The sequence below is a fragment of the Bactrocera latifrons genome, unplaced genomic scaffold (genome assembly GCF_001853355.1).
Source record: "Bactrocera latifrons isolate USDA-ARS-PBARC rearing strain unplaced genomic scaffold, ASM185335v1 scaffold_31, whole genome shotgun sequence".
In the NCBI taxonomy this organism is placed as follows: domain Eukaryota; kingdom Metazoa; phylum Arthropoda; class Insecta; order Diptera; family Tephritidae; genus Bactrocera; species Bactrocera latifrons.
The window spans coordinates 228,348-249,718 of NW_017536741.1; the positions used below are offsets into that span (position 1 = coordinate 228,348).

Sequence of the window (21,371 nt, forward strand, 5' to 3'; positions counted from 1 at the left end):
CTGTGCCAACCGTACTCGCTGCTTTTGTGGCAGTTGTTGTMCTGCTCGCCGCCCGTACTGTYACACTGAGCAAATGCCAGCGTTTAAGTGCCTTTATTGACATGTCATCTTAGTTCAAAGAACTTGTTCGAATTTTTATTTTTACCTTGCTTCCTGCCATATCTTGCCTTCCCCGMMATTTCTTTGCATCCGGCTGCRTCATCATGCAGCAGATGGCAGTCCCCACAACTACTGCGGTRGCTTAAAAGTTCAGTGATATTTCAAGTGCTAGTTTTGGCGGTGGATTTGCCAGAGATCAGCCGCACCACTGYTCACCCTYTAAACGCACCCCCAATTGGCTGCATTCTTAAGCTCYTGCTGCTGAAAACGAGCGCCGCAGTGCGTTATAAACCGACAGTATTTCATTYAKTCATTCAGTCACCCGACCACTCGTGCATTCACTTGGCTTTGTGTGCCAAATAACCGCATATCCACAGTTGCACATACCCTGCGGCGCTTATTCTACGGCCACACTGCGTATGAGTGATGTGCGCTTTATTGAGGCCCATTCAGCAAGCACGCGTTGAAAGATGATAGATGCACGGAGGGCAATTTGATTTGTTTGTTTTCTTGCTGTCCTGGTGTATTTAAGCCAAATCCTTAGTTTTGCATCATTTTTATGTTTTGCTGAGTATTAGAGCGAAGTGTACTGAAATGTTCWAACAGTAGCAGACCGATTTAAGCGGCTMCTTTRCAGAACACTKGAGGCGAGAACACTACCTAAACATATTTGAAATTCKTGTCCTGCTAACATCACTTAAATGCAGCAATGTGATAATATCTGCAGGCAGAGTTACATTAAATCGCATTTTATTACATTYTATTTGCCATTAGTTTGTCCTCAAATATTGTGGGAATCTGTAGAATTTCTCGGTTGAATTTAACAGCAATTTAATTGAATTAATTATTACTCGTGCATATTCTGCTTGTCCAAATGCCATGCTCCTTTCAACTATGTCGCCAATTAAATGTATAAATTGTAGTAAATTCAAGCTCACACGACACGACACGCMTTCTGTGTGTTGCAGYAAGTRTGCAGCTGACGCAACGGCAATGTGGTGGTTGAGCGAAGTGATATAAYTAGTATTTTRATATGTATGTGGTATTTGGAAACTGAAAGGGATTTTGACTAGTTTATGTGCAAATCAGGTGCACAATTTCAGGTTCTGTAAATATTACGGTGTTTCTACATCGATTTTGTGGCAAAATATGTTGAACTGTCTTTTCTCCCTTTGACCTACCTAAACTACCGCTGATTTCCTTTACTTATTTATATTTATTTTTAATAAAAAAAAATCAATAAGCCATTTAAAAACCGCAATACCGTGCTTTCGTATTAGTTGTATTGCTTGCATTATTAGCCAACTAACTTTTGGCGAATTTTTCAGTCACTTGTCGGGCGAACTCGCATCACTCATACGCCATGTGCACCCAGAGTGCCATAACTTTGACTGCTGGGCCCTCTGTGCATGGCGTGCGGTTGTTGTGCCTGCTGTTGCCCTCGGCTATAATTTATGCAGCAATACTAATTGCAAGTTTGTTCGAAGTTGTTGCTGCCACAAATTCATTAAATCAACTTGTAATTAAAATACTGTAAATAAACCACAGCACATCGGTGCCGGACGAGAGCTAGGCGTGCTGAGTGATCAGCGTCATGAGTGACTGCAGCTGTGAAGTGCGAGTGTGTAACTCAATTAAACGGCAGTTACTTTGCGCCGAAATCAAAAAAAAAATTAATTTAATTGAACTGAAAATTATGACACCTTCTTAATTTAAACAATATTATTCGCATACATTTCTCATCACAATCATTCTCTCTATCTCTTTTGTGCAGGTACACCGTATTGGATGGCGCCGGAGGTGGCCGCTGTGGAGCGTAAAGGCGGCTACAATCAATTATGTGATATATGGGCGGTTGGCATAACGGCAATTGGTAAGTTTTTCATCATTTCAATTGGCACGTTTGCCATTAATATTTCAAAGCACACACTTTACAACAACGACGATCCACGCATGTAATTTGCGAGCGTCATAAATTATTTCTCAGCCGAGGACATGTAGCTGTTGTTGTTGTTGTAAATAAAGTTGTACGCCGGGAGTTGATACCTAAGTTATTGCACTTTCAATAGGTTCACTCGCCGCAGCATTTCAATAAAGCCACAACTGCAACACACAGCCACACACGAAAGCGACTTAGGCTCGTGTAGGTGCGTGTGCGTGCGCCTGTGTGTGGGTGRTATGCGACTTATGGGCACATATATTTCTAATATGTCTTGGACATGCGTGCTCACGCACTGAAGCATCAGCTCGTTGGTCCCGTAATGGCTAAACATTAATTTCATTAGACACCCGCCGCCGCGCAGGCAAAGGGGAGCCGCACGCCTTCCAAGATGGCCCACAATTATTTCTACTTAATTTTTATGGCGATTGTGTTTGACGTTTGTCACAGCCAATACAATTTGTGCAGCGTATATGTCTACTTTATGATAATGACCAACGGATGCCGAAGAATATAAGTGCTAGTGCCTCTCTGTCGTCGTAAGATGAATTGTCTCGTGAAATCTGTGTATTTATTTGCAAATCCCCTGCATGAACCAATCATCATGTTTCAATAAAAAAATKTATACGCCAACATTTACATCTTTCAGCTGCGCACTGAAGATCCTTTGTAATTTTCGTGATTGCTTTCTATTTTTTGCAGAACTTGCCGAACTTCAGCCGCCAATGTTCGATTTGCATCCGATGCGTGCGTTGTTCCTAATGTCGAAAAGTGGTTTCAAACCGCCCACATTGAGCAACAAGGAGAAGTGGAGCACCACATTTCACAATTTCGTGAAGACGGCGCTGACGAAGAATCCCAAAAAGCGTCCGACCGCCGAATGCYTRCTGAAGCATCCATTCGTGCAGGGCGACATGTCGGTGCGTGTGGCCAAGGAGTTGCTGCAAAAGTTCTTGAGTCCCAATCAGCAGTTCTACTACTATTTGGACGGGGAAGAAGAGGTGAGTGGAAAATATCTGACTACTTAATGGTAGTTTACACTAAACGACGTCAAGCTGTGTTAATTCTTCGAAAAATTTCAAAGCCCAGCATATGTAAGGATATCGTTTAAAACTTAAAGTTAATGCTATATAAATATGCTTTGTTTTAAAGCACAAGTTTTGGGATTTCTGGCTTTGAATAAAGAGGTAGAGGCAGTTTGTTGTCCACGGCTTTTGAGTGACACACGATGGTATAGTCTACATTACCGAAACGAACCCGAATTTTAACCTCGACAGCATTCTTTTGTACGATTGGGGGAGTGTTTTCTGCCGCTACAAAAACAACAATAAACGCATAAAGGTGGAATCACAGTGGCAGACTTATTTGTAGGATTTATCGCGATGATTATAGGAGTGTTTAGGAGAAGCTTGATTCAGCAAAGTTGAAAAAATACGTCTTTTTGACGAAAATAAAATGGTTTAAGGAATATGCCAGTTCGCTCAATATTAAACCTGTGGGTAAAATTTCCACATATATATGCCTGTCTCGCCTACGATTTTAGGCGGACGTCTATAATTTATTGGACCTTCGAACTTTGCGACTGTCATTACCAGTAGTGAGAGCTGGTATTTTTGACAGTCGACTACAAGGCACATACACACACATCTAGATGTGTATATGTCATTACCAGTAGTGAGAGCTGGTATTTTTGACAGTCGACTACAAGGCACATACACACACCCATACAACCACACAACGGGACTTGAGCTGCAATTTGTGGTAGGTGGTGTGAGTTGAAAAAGATAAATGTGACTTTTCGGTGACAAGTTTTCTGTTTAGATTTTCTAAAACCGACAACCTTTGTGTGCCGCCATCGATGACAACTTCTCATGTKCATATGTCTGTATATGTGCTTTGAAAGCTAAGGGAAGCTGTAGGACGCAATTGTTGTCTTGTTTAAGGCCCCAACCGTTATTTTTCGTGTACCAAACGACCTTGTTGTGACACTSGCGTGCTCGCGTCTATCGGGCGCCAGACCTTTGCTAACGGTTGCTTTAATTACGTGTGTTTTTTTTTTTTTTCAAAAAAATCCGAAAAGAATAAAATTTTTAGCATTTTCAATGGATTTGAAGTAGTTTTTGAAGTCTTTCACATTTCCCACACTTTAGTAGATTGCTTTTGCCTTGCTTTTGTCATTTCGGCACTCAATTAGATTTATTGATGGTTAGGTAAACATTTTAGATTTATGTGCATACTGCGGCTGCGGCTAAGGCCATGGTGGAAGCGCGTACTTGTGCACGCACACAATGCCACTWKCTGATGCGCTATCAGCATGTGTATGGCCATGTGTGTGTAAGTAATGAAGCTTAAGGCAACACATCGAAATGCGGCGGCTGGAAATGRARCTTTATAAGCACCAGCTAGGCTCGTAGGCATTTGCGGTGGCGTTGGTGGCCATGGTGGCGCACTAATATTATTATTTTTAAGCTGCCGCTTCGGCAATTGAACTGCGCGCCACAGAATTTTGTTGAAATTCAGCTGAAGCCTGATTGCGTGCAATATTTTTATAGTTTTCATTTTGCTTTTTGTTTTCGCTGCGCTCTGAAAGCTGAGGAAAACATTTACCAATGCATATACATACATACAGACGCACTAAATATAACATTTTATTTCTAACAACCGCTCGCAAGCAAATATTCAAGTTCACTTGCGCGTTTACACTCCCTTCAGCTCGCTGCCTCTGTGTTATTGAAGGGATTTGGACATTCTTACCATTTTTCTTTCAAATGAAACTTTAAAATATGAAATACTCTTCATGTTTACATGTAGTCYTCTACAAATTTAAYCAATTTCCTTTCAGCTTCGATCTCTGCTCACGTGTATGCTCGCACAAATACATGGAAATGCAGAAAWTTTCATCAATTTATATAGATAGTCRGTCAGTTGCTGAGTCCCTTTGTCAATTTGCGTAAACGAATATTTTATTTTATTTGCATATTTCTTTCATTAGTAAAATTGTAAGAGCATTTATTGATGGATTGATTGCTACAAATACTATCCAATTTACAAGCCCCCTTCCCGCTGTAGGGCACTTTGAAGCAGGCCGATTGTGGCTGCTGCCATTGATGCTGATTTTAAGAATACTCARGTCGATAAATTTTATATGAGGACATTGAAGTGCCATCTCTATTGCATGGGGAGCGGCATAAGGTCCGCAAGTGCCAACAAGAAATACTCCAAATTCGGATACAAAATTAGATAATTGTTGAAATTTATGTTTCTWCTTTCAATTTTGGGAGAACTATTTAATAAATATGCCTTTTTTACAATAATTTCTTGCATAAAATCGACATTGACATGCTGCCGYATATATAATAAATTGAATTGCAACTTGAATTAATTTTTTGACTCTTTTTTAATTTCCTTTTATGGCGCTCCGCGTCTGTTCGATCTGCTCCAATGTCGACCTTCGGCTCCATGCACTGTGCGCTGGTCACCAATATCTGTAACTAACAACAACACCCACTATAACAACGGCAACCACTTGAAATAAATAAACGAAATGCCAAAATAGACTGTCGCCAGCGTACCRCAACGAATAGCGAGCAAAATGACATCAAGGCCAAATGGTATTTCACCGCAAAATCACACTTTGAAAACAGGTAAGTGTTTCACAGTTAACCTCATCCGTGCTTATGTACGTAATCTTAGCGAAATATACACCCTACAAACACGTATCTCTGCAGCTCTGCTTGGAGGGGGGAGTAAACCGCGTAGTTGTGCTCGCTTCTTTAAAGGAAGTAGAGGTAATGATGCTTAAGCATATTTGTGGTATACTCCCCTTTCCAATGCGTGCTGTACCCTTCTACTGTAGCGCGTTTTGCTTTCTTCTTTACTGGGGCACTTTTGGGTTTTTGCTTTCAAGTGGAGTAGCATTTAAGTGATATGCGGCGGTTTTTGTTTAAGTGTTTCCAAGTAGCGTTTAAGCTACTCATATGCACATATATACGTGTTATATACTTATGTATGAAATTAACTGATTTTCTATTGCAGGCATGACAACGAATTCGCAATGGAATGATCGCTCATCTAGTCCCGAAACTTTGCCCAGCGACATGTACGTATATTCATTTCATTTCATTATTTCGCTATGTATTGTAGTGTATAGTACATACTTCTACGTACATATACAAATATTTACCGTATTTTTCAATTTGCCAAAGCAAAAAAGGAAAATAAAATTGCTTTTTTTTTTCGCTGTTACACGTTTGCCGTGTTAAATGTGTCTGTGAAATGCCTGAAAGTATACTTCAATTTCCTGTTTGTCTACATAATTGCTTTATACGTCGTATATTGAATGTAACAACAAAAACAACAACCGCATAACAACACTAAAACGATTTTTTTCCACTAAGCTTCGCTGTCATGTATTATTTCCGCCACATATATTCCCTCGAGTTTGACACACATCTGCACACTCTTGCCTACATTTTGGCGCGCATAACTGCACACAACACATGTGCCAAGCATATACATACGCCCACTGGGGARCATAACAAACACATTATTTATATGCACATACATACATACATACACGCACACATTGTTCAATAATCACACCACACCTATACATACACATCGGCATAGTTTTTCAGAAAAAGAAAATCAAATCACGCTCCATACACACTGCCAAACGGCTTCTTCGAAATCTCGCTCATTTTTTACTTTCACTTCAACGTGAATTTGGTTTACAACAACATCATCACAGTTTTGCTGAAACTTTTTTTCATTTCTTTTGCTTCTGTTTTCTTCGAGTTCACTAAACGCAGTTGAGTTCGATTTAACCCTTATTATCTGGTAATTACTTTTGAAAATATAATTTTCTCCACCAACTTTTCGTTTTTCTTTATTTTTAGTCCTTTAGCAGCTGCAGTGCGGCGACAAAAGCTCACCGGTACTTTGATTATGAACATGTCCTTAAGGTTGGCTCACACAAACACAGCACAAATACACGCACAATACGCACAAGTACAGAGTTCAATGCACAGCAATCTCGCTTCAGTGCTTTTGTTTGCAATGTTAATTTTTTGGTTACTTCAAAAGCGTTCCTTGCGCTGCTGCATGCATGACTTTATGTTTCGCATTTCTGCTGGCATCTCGGCTGCTATTTTCGCACCTAATTGCTTCCGGTTTGTTGCTGGCACGCCGGCGTATTGATGAAAAGCGCCTGTCAATGTGCCACCAAATAAATGCTGGACGACTTGCTAGCGCGGCCAAGCCACAAAAAAAATTAAAAATCCAAAAATGCACTTTTTGTGCTGCTCGCGCGCCTCGCAACCAGTTATATTTCCGCTTAGCAAATTGCTTATTGCCGCTGGCAACTGTTGTGTGTATGCATGTATAGTTGTGTTGGAAACTCTCGCGCGTGTGTGTGTGTGCAATATGTGCGAAATATCAGCGCGCAAATGCAGTAATTTGCGTTATTTGCTTCACTTTAATTTTTTTATTTACGATTTTCCTATTTTCGCGCTTGAATTTTAACTTTTTCGTTTTCATTTTATTTTTTCCTGCATCCTGTTATCGCATGTTTAGCCCTAATGCACTATGATTATTATAAACTCCTCGTCGGCATACCGTCCGTACAGTTGGCAACGCGTTGAATGCAATTTCGCCAAAGTTTTCCAGTTTTCCCTTCATGCAATTTACTAATTCACTTCGTTATTTTAGCTATTTGGCGCGTTTATCTATGATTTACTCGCTTTTTGGGGCCGAATGTGTGATAAGGGATTAGAGAGGCGTGCGCGGGGTTGAATTATGAAAAAATTTGAAAGTAAAATACTTTCATTTGYGCTGAAAAAACAACATTTTGTTGGTAGTTTTTTAATGCCGCGCTGATGTTATATAAACTGTGGTCGATATGTTTTCGCTAAGATATTAATGGACAACGAAAGCGTTACAAAAAAAGTTGAAAAAGGAAATATATTTAATTGAATAATGTAATAATATTAAATGAATRAAATTATGTAGACATTTAAATTGCAATTTTGGCTCTTTTGTAAACGCAACGCTTAAACCAATTCTAGCATTTAAATTTATTTAGTTTTGCAAATATTGGGTAGTGGAAAGAGTATTTTCGTATTTTATCAATAGATGTCGTTGAAGTCGTATATCTCCAGTGCTACCAATCACATTGTGTAATATCATATAGAGCTGGAAAGGTAAGATTTCAAGTTTCATTTAACAAAAAAAAAAAAAAAAAAATTGGGGAAAGTTGAAAAAAAGTTACAGCTGTTCTAAAATGAGTGAAAAGTAATGAAGAAATTCGCTATATTTTCAAATTTCTGTATAAAAAAGGGAAGAAGAATGCCATCAATGAAATTTGCGAAGTTTRCGAAGACGATGCTGTATCAGTTCGTGTAGCACAACAATGGTTCACTCGCTTCCGTTATGGAAATTGCGAAATTTCGATTTACACTGATGGAATAATGTCTAGCGGAAAATGGCAAAAAGTGTACATATTTGCTTATTCATTTATTAGTATAAACTATATACTTATCTTTTAAGTTGAAGTTTGATTTGATATACGAAAATACTTTTTCGACTACCCAATTATTTCCTGATTTTTTATTAATTACAATAATGTACGGTCATTTTGCGACTGTGTGTCAAAATAGCAAAAAATAGGAAAATGTGTGAACTGAAATTCTTAATGAGGACACCTCACAACCTCTTAGCACATCAGCCGAAAAAATGTCCCAGCCACCAACGCAGTAAATACTTTGAACATTTTCGTTTTTTTGTTTTTGTTTGCGTCAACCAAAGTTTTTTTCTTTTTAATTAGCAATTTTTATTTATTCAAACTTGTTATTTTCTATTTTTTTTTTTCTGTAGCTAGTATCTCTCACTTATGGCTCCGCCAGAGTCATATTACACATGGAAACACTACAAACCCAAAAATGAAGCAGCATTTAAGGCGATTACACGTGCCCCTTTTGCTTTCACCTTCACTTTTTGGCGTTGGACGCTTGTAAATGCCTTCTGCACTTAACTCACACACTCTGACCGTCAGGCAGCTGTCAATAATTTGGCCATAAAGACGGCGCTCAAAAGCGCTCGTACACACGCATACAAGCTTTGAATTCCAAAAGATATATACTTATGACCTTATTTTCATTTGATATTTATTTCCCATTTTTTGTTTCTATTTCTCTGCAATATTGAAACTACAATTTCCAATTTATGAGCGCGAGCAAACATTCTATTTTACTTTGCCATTTTTGTGGTCTCGCCTGCGTTCTGCAATTTACGCGAGTAAATGAAGTGCCGCAGCCAAAGTTGAATTCCTCGCCCCGTGACAGCGCGTACACCTAACCTCAAAATTTTAAGTTTTTCAATTTAATTAATTTATATTTGACAGTTCTTTGCACGTTTGCTCTCTTCGTAACTGTCACCAACCACTACTCTGCCATTAGCATATCCTGCCTTCTCTTCCYCCTAACAGCTCTTTGTTTTGCTTTTTAACACTTTTCCGAAGAAACAAGCGTCTTTGCTAACTTTTAGTTTTTGTTGAATTAAGAAATTACTTGTACAATATTTTAATTTATAWCTTATTGTTTTTGCCACAGCATTTGAAAGAATATTTGAATTTTGCTGTATTTGATGTATTTTCTCATTCTTATGCCGTTTTTGTTGTTTTTTTCTTCTTGCATTTTGTTTGTGTTACTTGTAGGAGCCTCTTACAGTATATTGATGAGGAGCTAAAGCTAAGGTAAATACTTACAATAATAACTACAACAAAGATTTACAAATACAACTATAAGCACGTTTACTGCAAATAGCGTGCGAAATATCAATTTTTTGGATAATTTCCCCCCCAAATGTTCACCAATCGTGTCGCAATGCTAAAGTTAGTGTTCTACTTATGAGTAGAATGGAGAAAACGTCATTCAGATATTCATAGTCATACGCAACATTTCTTGCCATCATGCACGAGCGCAGCTTTTGCCATAAACGAGATGAAGCTAAACACTTTATTGTTTTTATTATTTATTTTATTTATATTWATTAATTATTACTTTTATTTATGTTTTATTATACCGTATAATTTATTATCGAATATCAGCTAAACTTAAAACCTGCGAGTCACCCTCGCAAGCTTGTGCATTTAAGTTGACCTGAAAGTTGCAGAGAAAATTAATTAAATAATTATTCACAAAAGCCGCTGAATCAGTGAATTATTAATTTAACGTAATTGAAATTTATGTTGTATTATGCTTTCAACTTTATACACTTTCCTACGGGTTTTCCCACTGAGAGAAGGTATTCAAGTATCGCTTAAACTGGGCTTGAATAAAAAATATTTTTTGCCTCTCTCTCTCTCTCTTTTTCTCTCTTTCCTGCTGATATAAATTCTTTCATTTAATTGTGGCATGACAAAAGAAATTCAGCGAAATATTTCAGGACTCCTTCAAATGCACAATTTTGCCYGATTGAACTTAATTATGATCGTAAATCGCCTCACATATGATTTTGCACAGTACAAAACACACACACATCCACCCACATATTTCCCCAAGCAAGCATCATCAAATTGGCCATAATTCATAAAATCCAATATGACCCTTACACTCACTCCTCACCCATCAATTTCTTGTTTATATGCAATTTATTTTCGCTTTCTGTGTATATTTTATTAGCATACCCCTCCTCGCATGCTAGTTATAGACAAAATAGATAATTCTCTTGTACACCGTTGCATGGAAATTGCGCAGGCCGCTGCCTTCACAGCGCTAATCGCGCAGAAATCCATATTTGTGTATTGCAGCTGTGTTGGTGCTGGTGTGCATGCTTTTAGCACTTTGCGAGTTCTTTGTCCCTCTATCTATGCTCCGCATAATTTCCAATACATTAAGTTTTTTATATGTTTTTGAGAAAAGAACACATGTCGTCCGATATCTAGCATTCCACATTCCGCAATATTTGCCGACTCAGCATATGCACTGTCTGTGTGGACAATATGTAGAGCAGCAACTCTGAACTTGGATAGTGAATATTTCACCTAAAATTACACTGGCCTACAAAAAACAAAAAAAATGTTTGGTTTGGTGCAGCTCTGTGCGCATCAGTAGTCGGTATAGTAGGTAGGATGAACCACATTCCCGCTACTAGATATTTTCTTTTTCTTTCTTATGAACAAGAGCTGATATGGAAAATGTGACTTTTTTCTCGTATCAACTCACAAAATACTATACATCCAAAATCAGRTATAAAATCTTAAGCACCAAAATAAGTGTAAGACAGCGTTATAGTTATCTTGGGTAGTCGAAAAAGTATTTTCGTATTTTGCCGATAGATGTCGTTACTGCTGCTAATTGTGTCCTACCATATAGTGTTGGAGATTTTAACCAAAAAATTAAATTCGGAGAAGTTGAAAAAAATTATAGCAGTTCAAAAGTAAGTGAAARTAATGAGGCGCAAAGCCTCAAGCAGCAATGAAATTTGTGAAATTTTGTAATTCAACACGAAATGGAAATTTCTATGTGAAAGATGCAGCTCGCTCTTGTCGACCTATCGTTCAAAAAGTCGATGAAACTATGGAAAAGATTGGCTAGGACCGTTACATAAGTAGCCATGATATCGCTAAGGAACTTAATATTCATCATCAAACGGTTTTGAATCATTTAAAGAGAGCTTGGCTGGGAAGTTTTGATGCATCCACCATATAGCACCGATCTTGCACCATCTGACTGCTATATATGTATTTCGGATTCACTTAATGGCTTCGAGAGAAGCCTGTGAAAATTCACAGATTTTCGCCGAGAAACCAGTAAAGTTTTACACTGAATAATGTCTCTAGCGTAGAAATGGTTAACCGAAATGGTACAAATCTGATTTATTAAAATTCATTATAATATAAAAAAATAAGTTGAAGTTTGATTAAAAATACGAAAAGACTCCTTCGACTACCCTATATACTTATTTTCCAAAGCAACGCTAGCTATCATACGAACTGAGTGTTCAAAATCAAGTTCTTGTATATTAACTTCGCTATTTCTGAAAGGTATTATAGCTTCGCTGCAGCCGAAGTGAACGGTTTTTCTCGCTTCTTGTGTTCTTTTTTTCTTGCTTGCTTGTTTTTGTATATGTATATATTAGCGTACATCGTTATGTCTGTTTGTCTATGGTGTATTAATGTAATTTATGTATGCTACATATCTCWATAACTGCGCTCTATAAGTTTGCTTATTTTTCTTTATTGTAGTATATGTGTGTGATTTCAGTGTCTAACGCAAAATTCGCATGTCAACCTTTCCATCCATCTCTCCCGTTGTTTTATTTGGTTTTTTTGTATTTTTCTTTTACTTTTATTTTTGTTTTATTATTGACTGCGGCTTGATCCAGCAGCAGCAATGTGTAAAATATGAAAATTCGTTTGCTGTGTGTGTGTCTGATCCATAAAGAAAGAAAAACAAACGAATGGGAGAAAAATTATATTTAGGTGATACACACACATACACACTTACTTACACTGTTTACTTTATAAATTTTTTAAAATTATGTTTGTAAATTTTCCAAATACAAGAGAAATCATACATTTTTTTTTTTTTTTTTTTCAAGCAGTAATGCTTGATTATATAACGTATGTTCTTGCTACATTTTGAGTCTAATAGTTGCACAGTAATACCGAAATTAATTGGGGCAAATTCGGCGTAAACCAAATTGCTAACCGAACGATTTCATTTAAGACATCCAATAGTTTACATACAAACTAATTTTTGTTTGGTTTAGCTGCAGACAACTTAGCACGAGTCTCTAAATGTAACACCCTGCGAAATTTTCGCATTTATTTTTTATGCTTAAGGGTTACATAAAACAGTAAACAGTCAATWACACACCAAAATCCAAAAGCGACACAACCAAAATCACCAAACTCCACACAGCAACCAATCAAGTAATCGTCGTCGGTTTAGTTCGAGAGTCTCCGCATGCCTACTATTTGTGTGTGTGTTTCCTTAAGTAATCGCATACTTGCATACATACCATTCACACATGCATGTGTATACGTGCATAACATAACTTTCGACCTTTTTTTTTTATTAATATGTGAACATTATTTCTTTCATTTGCCCGAAATAACGGTATGTATTGTTGTCGAATATAATTTGGCTGCATACACACACTTTACTAATAATTCAATAATACATTCCATTTAATTCACTAATTTTCATTAACAAAAATAACAACAACAAGTGCAGCACTAATCTCTCGTCCGCATAACTGTATTAATTGTATTCAATGAGTAGAATTGTATATGTTATGGGGTTGAACTCAAAAACGCTTACTAAGTAACAGTTGTACAACAAAAAATAACAATTAATTATAAAATGCATATAAACCAGAACTTATGTACCTTACTCAGCACAACACATCAACTCGCCTCATTGCATTTCCACATACATGCATACATACACATGTATCTGAACTATCAAAAGTATCGAATAATATAGAAACATGTATAAGATAGCCTAGTTTTAGGCGCACAAGCGCTCCCAMTGCAATCACTGCTCATTTGTCGCCTTTTATATCTTTTCTCCCGCTCTCACCTTCATGCGCTCGTCACCATTTTGTGTTCGGTGTCACCCAAATCGCTCATCACACGTTTTTTCGATACGCGCGCGCACGCTGATTGCTGATCACTGCTCACTGCTCACATCCTTACAGAGCCACCCTGCCGTTAACCGATACCAAAGATCTGCTTAGCACCGAATGCCACTGCGCGCACAATGGCGGCAACGGCAACGGTAATGGCAACGGCAATATCAATGGTAATGGCAATGGCAATGAAAACGGTGGCGTCAGCGGCGCCAACGATGCCGTAGCGCCAACCGTGCCCGACGACATCAGCAGCTCCAGCGCAACTTCCGCGGCGCCATCGACAGCTGCYACTGTGAATGGTGGCGACGGTGTCAGCTCGATTACTWGCGCKAGCGGCTTGGGCCATTCGATGTCTGCCTATTTAGGACTGAGTTTCGGCTTCTCCAACATGCGCACAACGTCGGTTGATGCTGTGGTCAATAACGCCAACCATGACAGCGATGCGCGGCACCACCACCAACAGCAGGCACATTATCACCATCATCATCATTACATGCACTACACCAACAACAGTAACCGTAATAGCAACAGCAATGGCGGCGCCAGCGGCAGCGGCAGCGGCAGCAATATAAATTCGCGCTCAACTAGCGCCACCGGCCTGTCGGCATCCACGTCCAGCAACTCCTATGGAACCGCAGTTGGGGCGCCGRCAAAGTTAAATGGTCAATCGCAGTACACGTCGTTGTCCTCGTCCTTGTACAATCCATTGGACAATTTGAGTTGCGAAAGCGGCGGCGGCATCGGCGGTGGTGTTGGAAGCGGTGGCTTTGGCATAGGCTTAGGCGGGAGTGTTAGTGGTACTAATGGTGGCGGGGGAAGTGGTGGTGTTGGTATGTTAGGAATTGATAGGAGTAACGGAGGTGGTAGTGTTGGTAGTGCTGGTGGTTTTGGTGGTGTTAGTGGTGGTGTCGGCGGTGTTGGCGCGTCCCCATCGCYATCGTCATCTTCGTCCGTGTTTGCTCGTGATGTGCTTATGCATTCCTCTGCTTCCACGTCACATTTATTCACTAATTTGCTGCGTAATAATGGCACCAATTATTTTAATAGCAACACTTCGGTGACCGATTCGCCAACAACAACTAGTGCAATCGTATCAACGTCGTCCGTATCGGCCATCCCTGCCGGCGCGGCGGCTCCGTTGTCGGGAGAGTGTACGCCCACATCGGGGCAAGCGATCGGCGGCAGCAACAACAGCAATTGTGATTATAGGCATGAGAGTAATCAGGTGCGTATGTGCAAACTGGACGCCCTCGTTGAATGAGAAGTTCAATTCTCTTTTTCACTTTCTCATTGTACTACAGAATGGTCTGGAGGACTCACCACGCCGCCACAGTTCAATGGATCAGCTGATTGGCCTGCTCAATGACATGGGCAAGTCGTCGAGAACACGCAGTCTCAGCGATGGCGGCACACAAGACGACGAAGGTAACACAAAAGCAATTCTTTTCTTCCAGTATCCTTCCACATGTCAATAAATTTGGTCTAAATATTGTCTTGCAGTGGAGAAAGAAGTGCAACCGGATCTGCTCAATAATACGCCTCCCGTGCCTCCGAAACGCTCACATCGTCGCCGCCACACCCCGCCACGCCCCATCTCCAATGGCCTACCGCCCACGCCCAAGGTGCATATGGGCGCATGCTTTTCGAAAATCTTCAATGGCTGTCCCCTACGCATACACTGCACAGCCTCATGGATCCATCCCGAAACGCGCGACCAGCATCTACTCATCGGCGCCGACGAGGGCATCTTCAACCTAAACATGAACGAGCTGCACGATGCCGTCATCGATCAGCTATTTCCGCGTCGCACCACCTGGCTGTATGTGATTAAGGACGTACTCATGAGTCTATCAGGTGAGCAACATTTGAAAAGTCCACAATTTGCACTTGCTAACCGTTGTTCTATGTCCAGGCAAATCTTGTCAATTGTATCGACACGACCTGATTGCGTTACATTCCAAGCAGACGCACCGTTTCTCGCTGCACATGAACAAAATACCGGAAAGACTGGTCCCGCGCAAATTCGCACTCACCACAAAGGTGCCCGACACCAAGGGCTGCACCCAATGCTGTGTAACAAGGAATCCCTATAACGGCTACAAGTAYTTGTGCGGTGCCACGCCCAGTGGCATATTCCTCATGCAATGGTACGATCCGCTGAAYAAATTCATGCTGCTTAARCAATGCGAGTGGCCGGCATCGAGYATACTGGGCGGTGGACATGGCTGTGTGCTAAACGGTCACACACCCGTCTTCGAGATGATCATTACGCCGGAGCTGGAATATCCGATTGTCTGCACGGGTGTGCGAAAGGCACTCAACGGCTGCCTGAAGCTCGAGCTGATCAATATGAATAGTGAGCGCTTTTACCACATTTAYTAATATTTCATTACATGGCTTTTTTCTTTAGGCGCCAGCTGGTTCCATTCAGACGATCTGGACTTCGATGCAACGGCCACAATGGTACCACGAAGAGATCTGTTGAAAGTGGTGAAGGTGCATCAGGTCGAAAAGGATGCGATACTGGTCTGCTATGGCAACATCATACAAGTCGTCACGCTACAGGGTAATCCAAAGCAACACAAGAAATTGGTCTCGCAACTCAATTTCGATTTCAATGTGGATAGCATAGGTAGGTAGCAATGTAGCTGCGAATTGCCAAACTCCTGAGTGCTCCATGCAACGGTCAAGGCCACTTTGAATTAAGGAAACTAATTATTCTGTTATTTGTGTGCGTGTGTTCTTTGCAATTATTATTTGGAGTTTTCTGCTTATTCTTGCAGTTTGTCTACCCGATAGCGTATTAGCATTTCACAAGCACGGCATGCAGGGTAAGTCGTTGCGCAACGGCGAAATAACGCAAGAAATCAAGGACATGAGTCGTACATATCGACTGCTCGGCTGTGATAAGTAATTGCCTTACTCCATTGCCGTTAGAGTAGAAAGTACTAATTTGTTTCTTTGTCTTCGCTTTGCAGAGTCGTCGCTTTGGAGAGTCAATTGCTGCGCACCGGTTCGCTGGGCAGCGAGGAGGGACATGATCTTTACATTCTAGCCGGCCATGAGGCCAGCTATTAATTAACTATATAATTACAAAAATTATAGTGGTAAAATGCAATTAACTATGTAAAGCAAGTGAAACAAAATATTCTGTTTACTACAAAAACAAAAACAAAAAACAAAAAAACGAAGAAAAATGCAAAGGAAAAACTGAACAAACTCACTTACGTAAGCATACATAAGTTAAAAAAAAAATAAAATGAGCATATGAAATTAAGTGAAATGAATGTCGGAAAAATGAAAGCAAAAAAAAATCTTACTAAACTTTTGGTATAAAATCATATTARTTTTAAGCATTTTGCAAGCGTCCGTTTTTTCTGTTTTTGTTATGTAAATTTGCACACAAACAAAAAGTGAGTGTGAAAGCGCGACAAACAATTTCGAGTTTTTCGGAAACTAGCGAATGTTATGCAGCGCCAATGCCAAAGCGTTTTGAGATTAAATGCAGATTAACTGCATTTTTTATAGTGTGTACAGATCATGCAGCGCCAAGTCAAAATAGAGCCATTAAAAACAAAGTTGTATATAAGTCGCATTTCAATAATTGTTTTGTGAATGATTGCGCAACACTTGCGCATGAAATATTGAAAATATTATTTGTATATATGTACAAGCTATTATCGCTTATGTAATTTCGTTATTTTTAAATTGCAAAATGATGTTAAGTTAGTGGCTGCAATACATGTAAATTTTCTTACATTTTACTAGACCTAAACATGTTTGCATATATGAAACTACTTTAAGTGAATATTTTATAGATTTTCACGGTATTTGCATACAAGGTATTAGAATCGAAATGGCAGAGCGCTGAATAACAGCAAAGTGATTGATTGATTGTTATGAAATACATGCTTGAAAGTTTGAAACATAAAACACTGCGAAAAATTAGGTTAATGAAGTAAATTATAAAGCATCTGACATTGCTTGCAATTTTTAGTATAAAAATAAAATAAAATAAATAAATATAAAAAACAACTAAGAACTATATTTACGAAAACAGCACATAAACAATTTGAAATCAACACAACCAAAAGGACCACTAAATGCAATTGCAATAAAGAGTATTTAAGCAAGGGCTGTGCGAGCAGTCGTACGAAACGAGTTTTAGATCCACGGTAAATTTAGCTTTCACCTTACGCTCCTCCAATTGGTTTGAAACTTTGCAATGTTTGCAACAAATATGCGCACAGCCCCACTTCTAAGAGCACGCTAGTTAATAAAAAATGGAAAATTGAAAATAACTCATTTAAACCATAAGTGGATATACATATATAAAATCTGGTATGTTGTTTGATAAACTAGAGCATTGAATTTTAGATTATTTTAAGTAGCATGATAAATGTGAGTGTTAAGCGTAAGAAAGTATATTTTTAATATATATTTAGGTATACACACACACACACACACACAGCTCTGTGGACACACAACCCAAAACCGTGCAAAAAACCAACAACGCCACTGCAAATCAAAGTCAATGAGAAAATGTAGAAATGAATATGCAGCAAGGCGAATTCCTAAACTTTTAAGTTTTTGTGAAGTTTTGTTAATTAAAATTKAATGAATAATAATTTAATTAATGTTCTTCTTGATTATGTTCAACTTCCGCCATTTAGTTGCTTAGCGGAAAAAATGACTAAACATCCCAAACTTCCATTCGTACAAAAACCAAAAAAATTTATTCAAACATCGCAAACTCCACAAAAAATGTATTGCGATCGGCTTTACGAAATGAAAATGCATTAAAACGGCATTTAGTGAAACAATATGAAGAATTCAGACATACAAACTGTGTAATAACGAAAGAAGTCAACAAAAACTCACAAATTATTAATAAATGCAAATGTATACATACATACATACATATACACCATATACTTAATTGGACCATTGTACTATACAAAGAAGACTTGTAAAAGCTATTCCAGGGTCTCCACAGAGACTCCAGCGCGTGTGTAGTAAAAGCATTCACGCTCCAAAAGCAGTGCGGGAACTGCATACGAAGCAAACAAACGCCGATTTAAGTGATACAATTGTAGATTTTTAATTACCGTAATTTGTTGCAAAGAGACCCTTTAAGCTACAAACAAATAATTGCCGTTGTGGCAAGCGTTAGATTTACTAAATATGAACTATTGTATTTAACTTAYGTTTTATTTTAATTAAAAGTGAAGATATACATAATAAACTAGCTGMTAGTGCGCTATTGAAATGTTAGAAATTAACTTTAAGGAAAAATATATATGCGTATGTGTGTAGGAAAGTGGCGGAAAATCAAATCAAAGTGCGATGTTAGACATAGAGAGAGAGAGCGAGAGAGAGAGAGTAGAGATTTAATTCGAAAACAATTTGTACGCGAAGAAAGCTTTTTTGGTAGTTAAGTTACGTAACGTAACGTTTGTATGTAAGTAAGCAGCGTAGCCTCTAAGGGTGTGTACGAGTTTGTGTGTTTAAGGAACGTAACGATTTCTATATTGAGTATTAGACATTAAATAAGGAAAAAATTCAAATGCAAAACAAAAACACTATAGTTCGTTGAAAATAAATAAATTACTAAATATATATGTATGAACAAAACATAAAAGCAAAAAAAACTTTCTTAGCCGAAATTTGAAGCATTACAATGCAAAACTAACGGGGCAATGAATTTGTTGCGCAGCACGAGATTGAAATACAGATTAATAAATTGCAATTAAAAAAAGAAAACAAAATCTTTCATTTCAAATAAACACTCGGCAATAATATGATATAACAGTTTTTATTGTTTTTTACAACAATTTTTTTCCGTTTGCATTACTTTTTTATTACCATGCGTCACTCTGTTTCTCTTTACTTTCCCAATAGGTTTTGTCACGCACAGAACATCCTGTAGCGATTTCATTTCATGGCGACAATTGCCCAACACTGGCTTATTGGAACTGATTAGAGAAAACAAATTTGGTTTACTTGTCTATCGACTTAAATCTGTCACGAAGAGGCGACAAAAAATTAAGCTGACAGTAAAATAAATGTAACGAAATAATTAATATAAAGTTAACATTTCGTGCATCGCTTTTAGCTTTTGTCAGTGATGTGTTGAGAAAGAAAGTTAAGAAACTAAAGGAAAGTTATCGATTATTATTAGTAATCGTTTTTGGTAGCTGTTCACATCGCTACAGTTGCTCTGACTGTCTGTGCTGCAGCAAACAGCTGCGTTCAGTACTCATTGAACAACGCATTGAAACGGTTTGGTTGAATTTGGTTAGCATATGTAATATTTAGTGGGGACGGTGAATATATACATATACATGCTAATAGGTGTGTGGTGTGTTTGGCTTCGTTGGTGTGTGAGCGCGCTTGTACCACTACGCCGTAGTACTCACCGTCGTTCTCTCATTTCAACCGACTCTTTGATGGTATATGTAGCGTACTCGTTTTCACTTGTGTGAAGTGGGTGCGTTTGTGTGAAGCCATCTCTATTTTCGGTGTTGTGTTCATTGTGCAAAACAGCGAATTAAAGTGCAAAGTGTTTGYAGCAAAAATATTCGTGAATAATAAGTGTAAACCAAAATTTATGATTTTATTGAAACAGAGTAAAATTTGACGATATTTTCATTAAAATTGTTGCTAATTCTATGTTGGTGCTGTTTGCAGAAGTGAGTGAGCTTGTGTTACGGCTTGGCCGAGAGAATAAAATTCCATGAATACTACAAGTAATATACCATACATATGTGCAGCTATATTCCGAAGTTTGTGAACAGACGAGGATATCCAATCGTCTGGATTAGTTCTGATTTTTACTAAGCAATGAATGCCAATTTTAGTATTTTTGATAAAGTGACGTCATTGTTGATGGTCTGGTCGAAGGTTGGAAATACTAACCCTTGCATAGTCCGCGTCGTCATCAATTGGGTGGCTTCACCGTTGAATTTTATTGTCTTTTTTGTTTTTTTTTCTTCCCTATTATCTAAACGAAAAAAGTGTGTGCAAAAATATTGAGGAAAATGTGTAATAATCTGAATGTACTTCTGCAGAAAAAAACAAATCTAGTCGAAAGAGAAATGAATAGGTGACTTTTAAAGGTCGCTAAAACAAGAACGACTGCGAAACCCATTCTGCGAAAGAAGAGAAAAAACAACAACAGCGACAGACAACAAAGCACTCGTACACGAATGAAAACAAGAAGGATAGGTGAAGGCATTAGGGACCAGAGGAATGAAATGGAGCGTAGTGAAATTAATGTATGGGGGGATAAGTCCTTCATGTAACGTGGAAAAAATATTAGCTATRAGCTCTATGCGTATGTTTGTGTTTCTTCAAACAGCTCTGGCTTGCCTTTTCGCCGCGCAGGCGCATAGCTCATTGCTTGCTACACAGCTGTGGAATAATCAAATATAACCTTGTTAAAAACAAGCAATTAACATTAATTCTAAGCACCTTATATCTTCGAAAACAATCGCTCTGGAGCAGCTACGAATTTCAAAAGGATTGTAAGAAGTATCCTATGTGCTTTACTCTATTTTAACAATGTGTTGGTTCGGTAGTTACTACTTACCTCGGCATACATATGTTGAGATGGTGTAGGATGTGGGTCAAAATACATTCATGTGCACTTACATATACATACATATATTTACAAGTAAGCTTAAAAAGTAGATAA

General features: G+C 38.5%; 2 protein-coding genes across 25 annotated transcripts in view; both read left to right on the plus strand.

Moving 5' to 3' along the window:
* Positions 1-18,570, plus strand: part of LOC108970794 (mitogen-activated protein kinase kinase kinase kinase 5) — a 78,247-nt gene extending 59,677 nt beyond the window's left edge. For 10 of the 16 annotated variants that reach the window (XM_018936373.1, XM_018936372.1, XM_018936374.1 and 7 more), the window contains 13 exons: positions 1,874-1,972; positions 2,741-3,039; positions 5,595-5,682; positions 6,074-6,137; positions 6,937-7,002; positions 9,750-9,788; positions 13,742-14,900; positions 14,977-15,100; positions 15,176-15,529; positions 15,588-16,031; positions 16,086-16,307; positions 16,459-16,585; positions 16,654-18,308. In XM_018936373.1, coding sequence (XP_018791918.1) covers positions 1,874-1,972; positions 2,741-3,039; positions 5,595-5,682; positions 6,074-6,137; positions 6,937-7,002; positions 9,750-9,788; positions 13,742-14,900; positions 14,977-15,100; positions 15,176-15,529; positions 15,588-16,031; positions 16,086-16,307; positions 16,459-16,585; positions 16,654-16,753 — 3,185 coding nt within the window. In that variant the 3' untranslated portion in view covers positions 16,754-18,308. Of the gene's footprint in view, positions 1-1,873; positions 1,973-2,740; positions 3,040-5,594; positions 5,683-6,073; positions 6,138-6,936; positions 7,003-9,749; positions 9,789-13,741; positions 14,901-14,976; positions 15,101-15,175; positions 15,530-15,587; positions 16,032-16,085; positions 16,308-16,458; positions 16,586-16,653 lie in introns of all 16 variants that reach the window. The other 6 variants (XR_001993506.1, XM_018936385.1, XM_018936382.1 and 3 more) reach the window with 6 other exon arrangements.
* A 1,348-nt stretch (positions 18,571-19,918) lies between these two features.
* LOC108970795 (EH domain-binding protein 1) overlaps positions 19,919-21,371 on the plus strand; it is a 31,058-nt gene continuing 29,605 nt past the window's right edge. For 2 of the 9 annotated variants that reach the window (XM_018936389.1, XM_018936397.1), the window contains exon 1: positions 20,279-20,367. The gene's annotated coding sequence lies outside the window, so the exon portion shown is untranslated. Of the gene's footprint in view, positions 20,030-20,278; positions 20,425-21,208; positions 21,351-21,371 lie in introns of those variants that run through there. The other 7 variants (XM_018936398.1, XM_018936392.1, XM_018936391.1 and 4 more) reach the window with 7 other exon arrangements.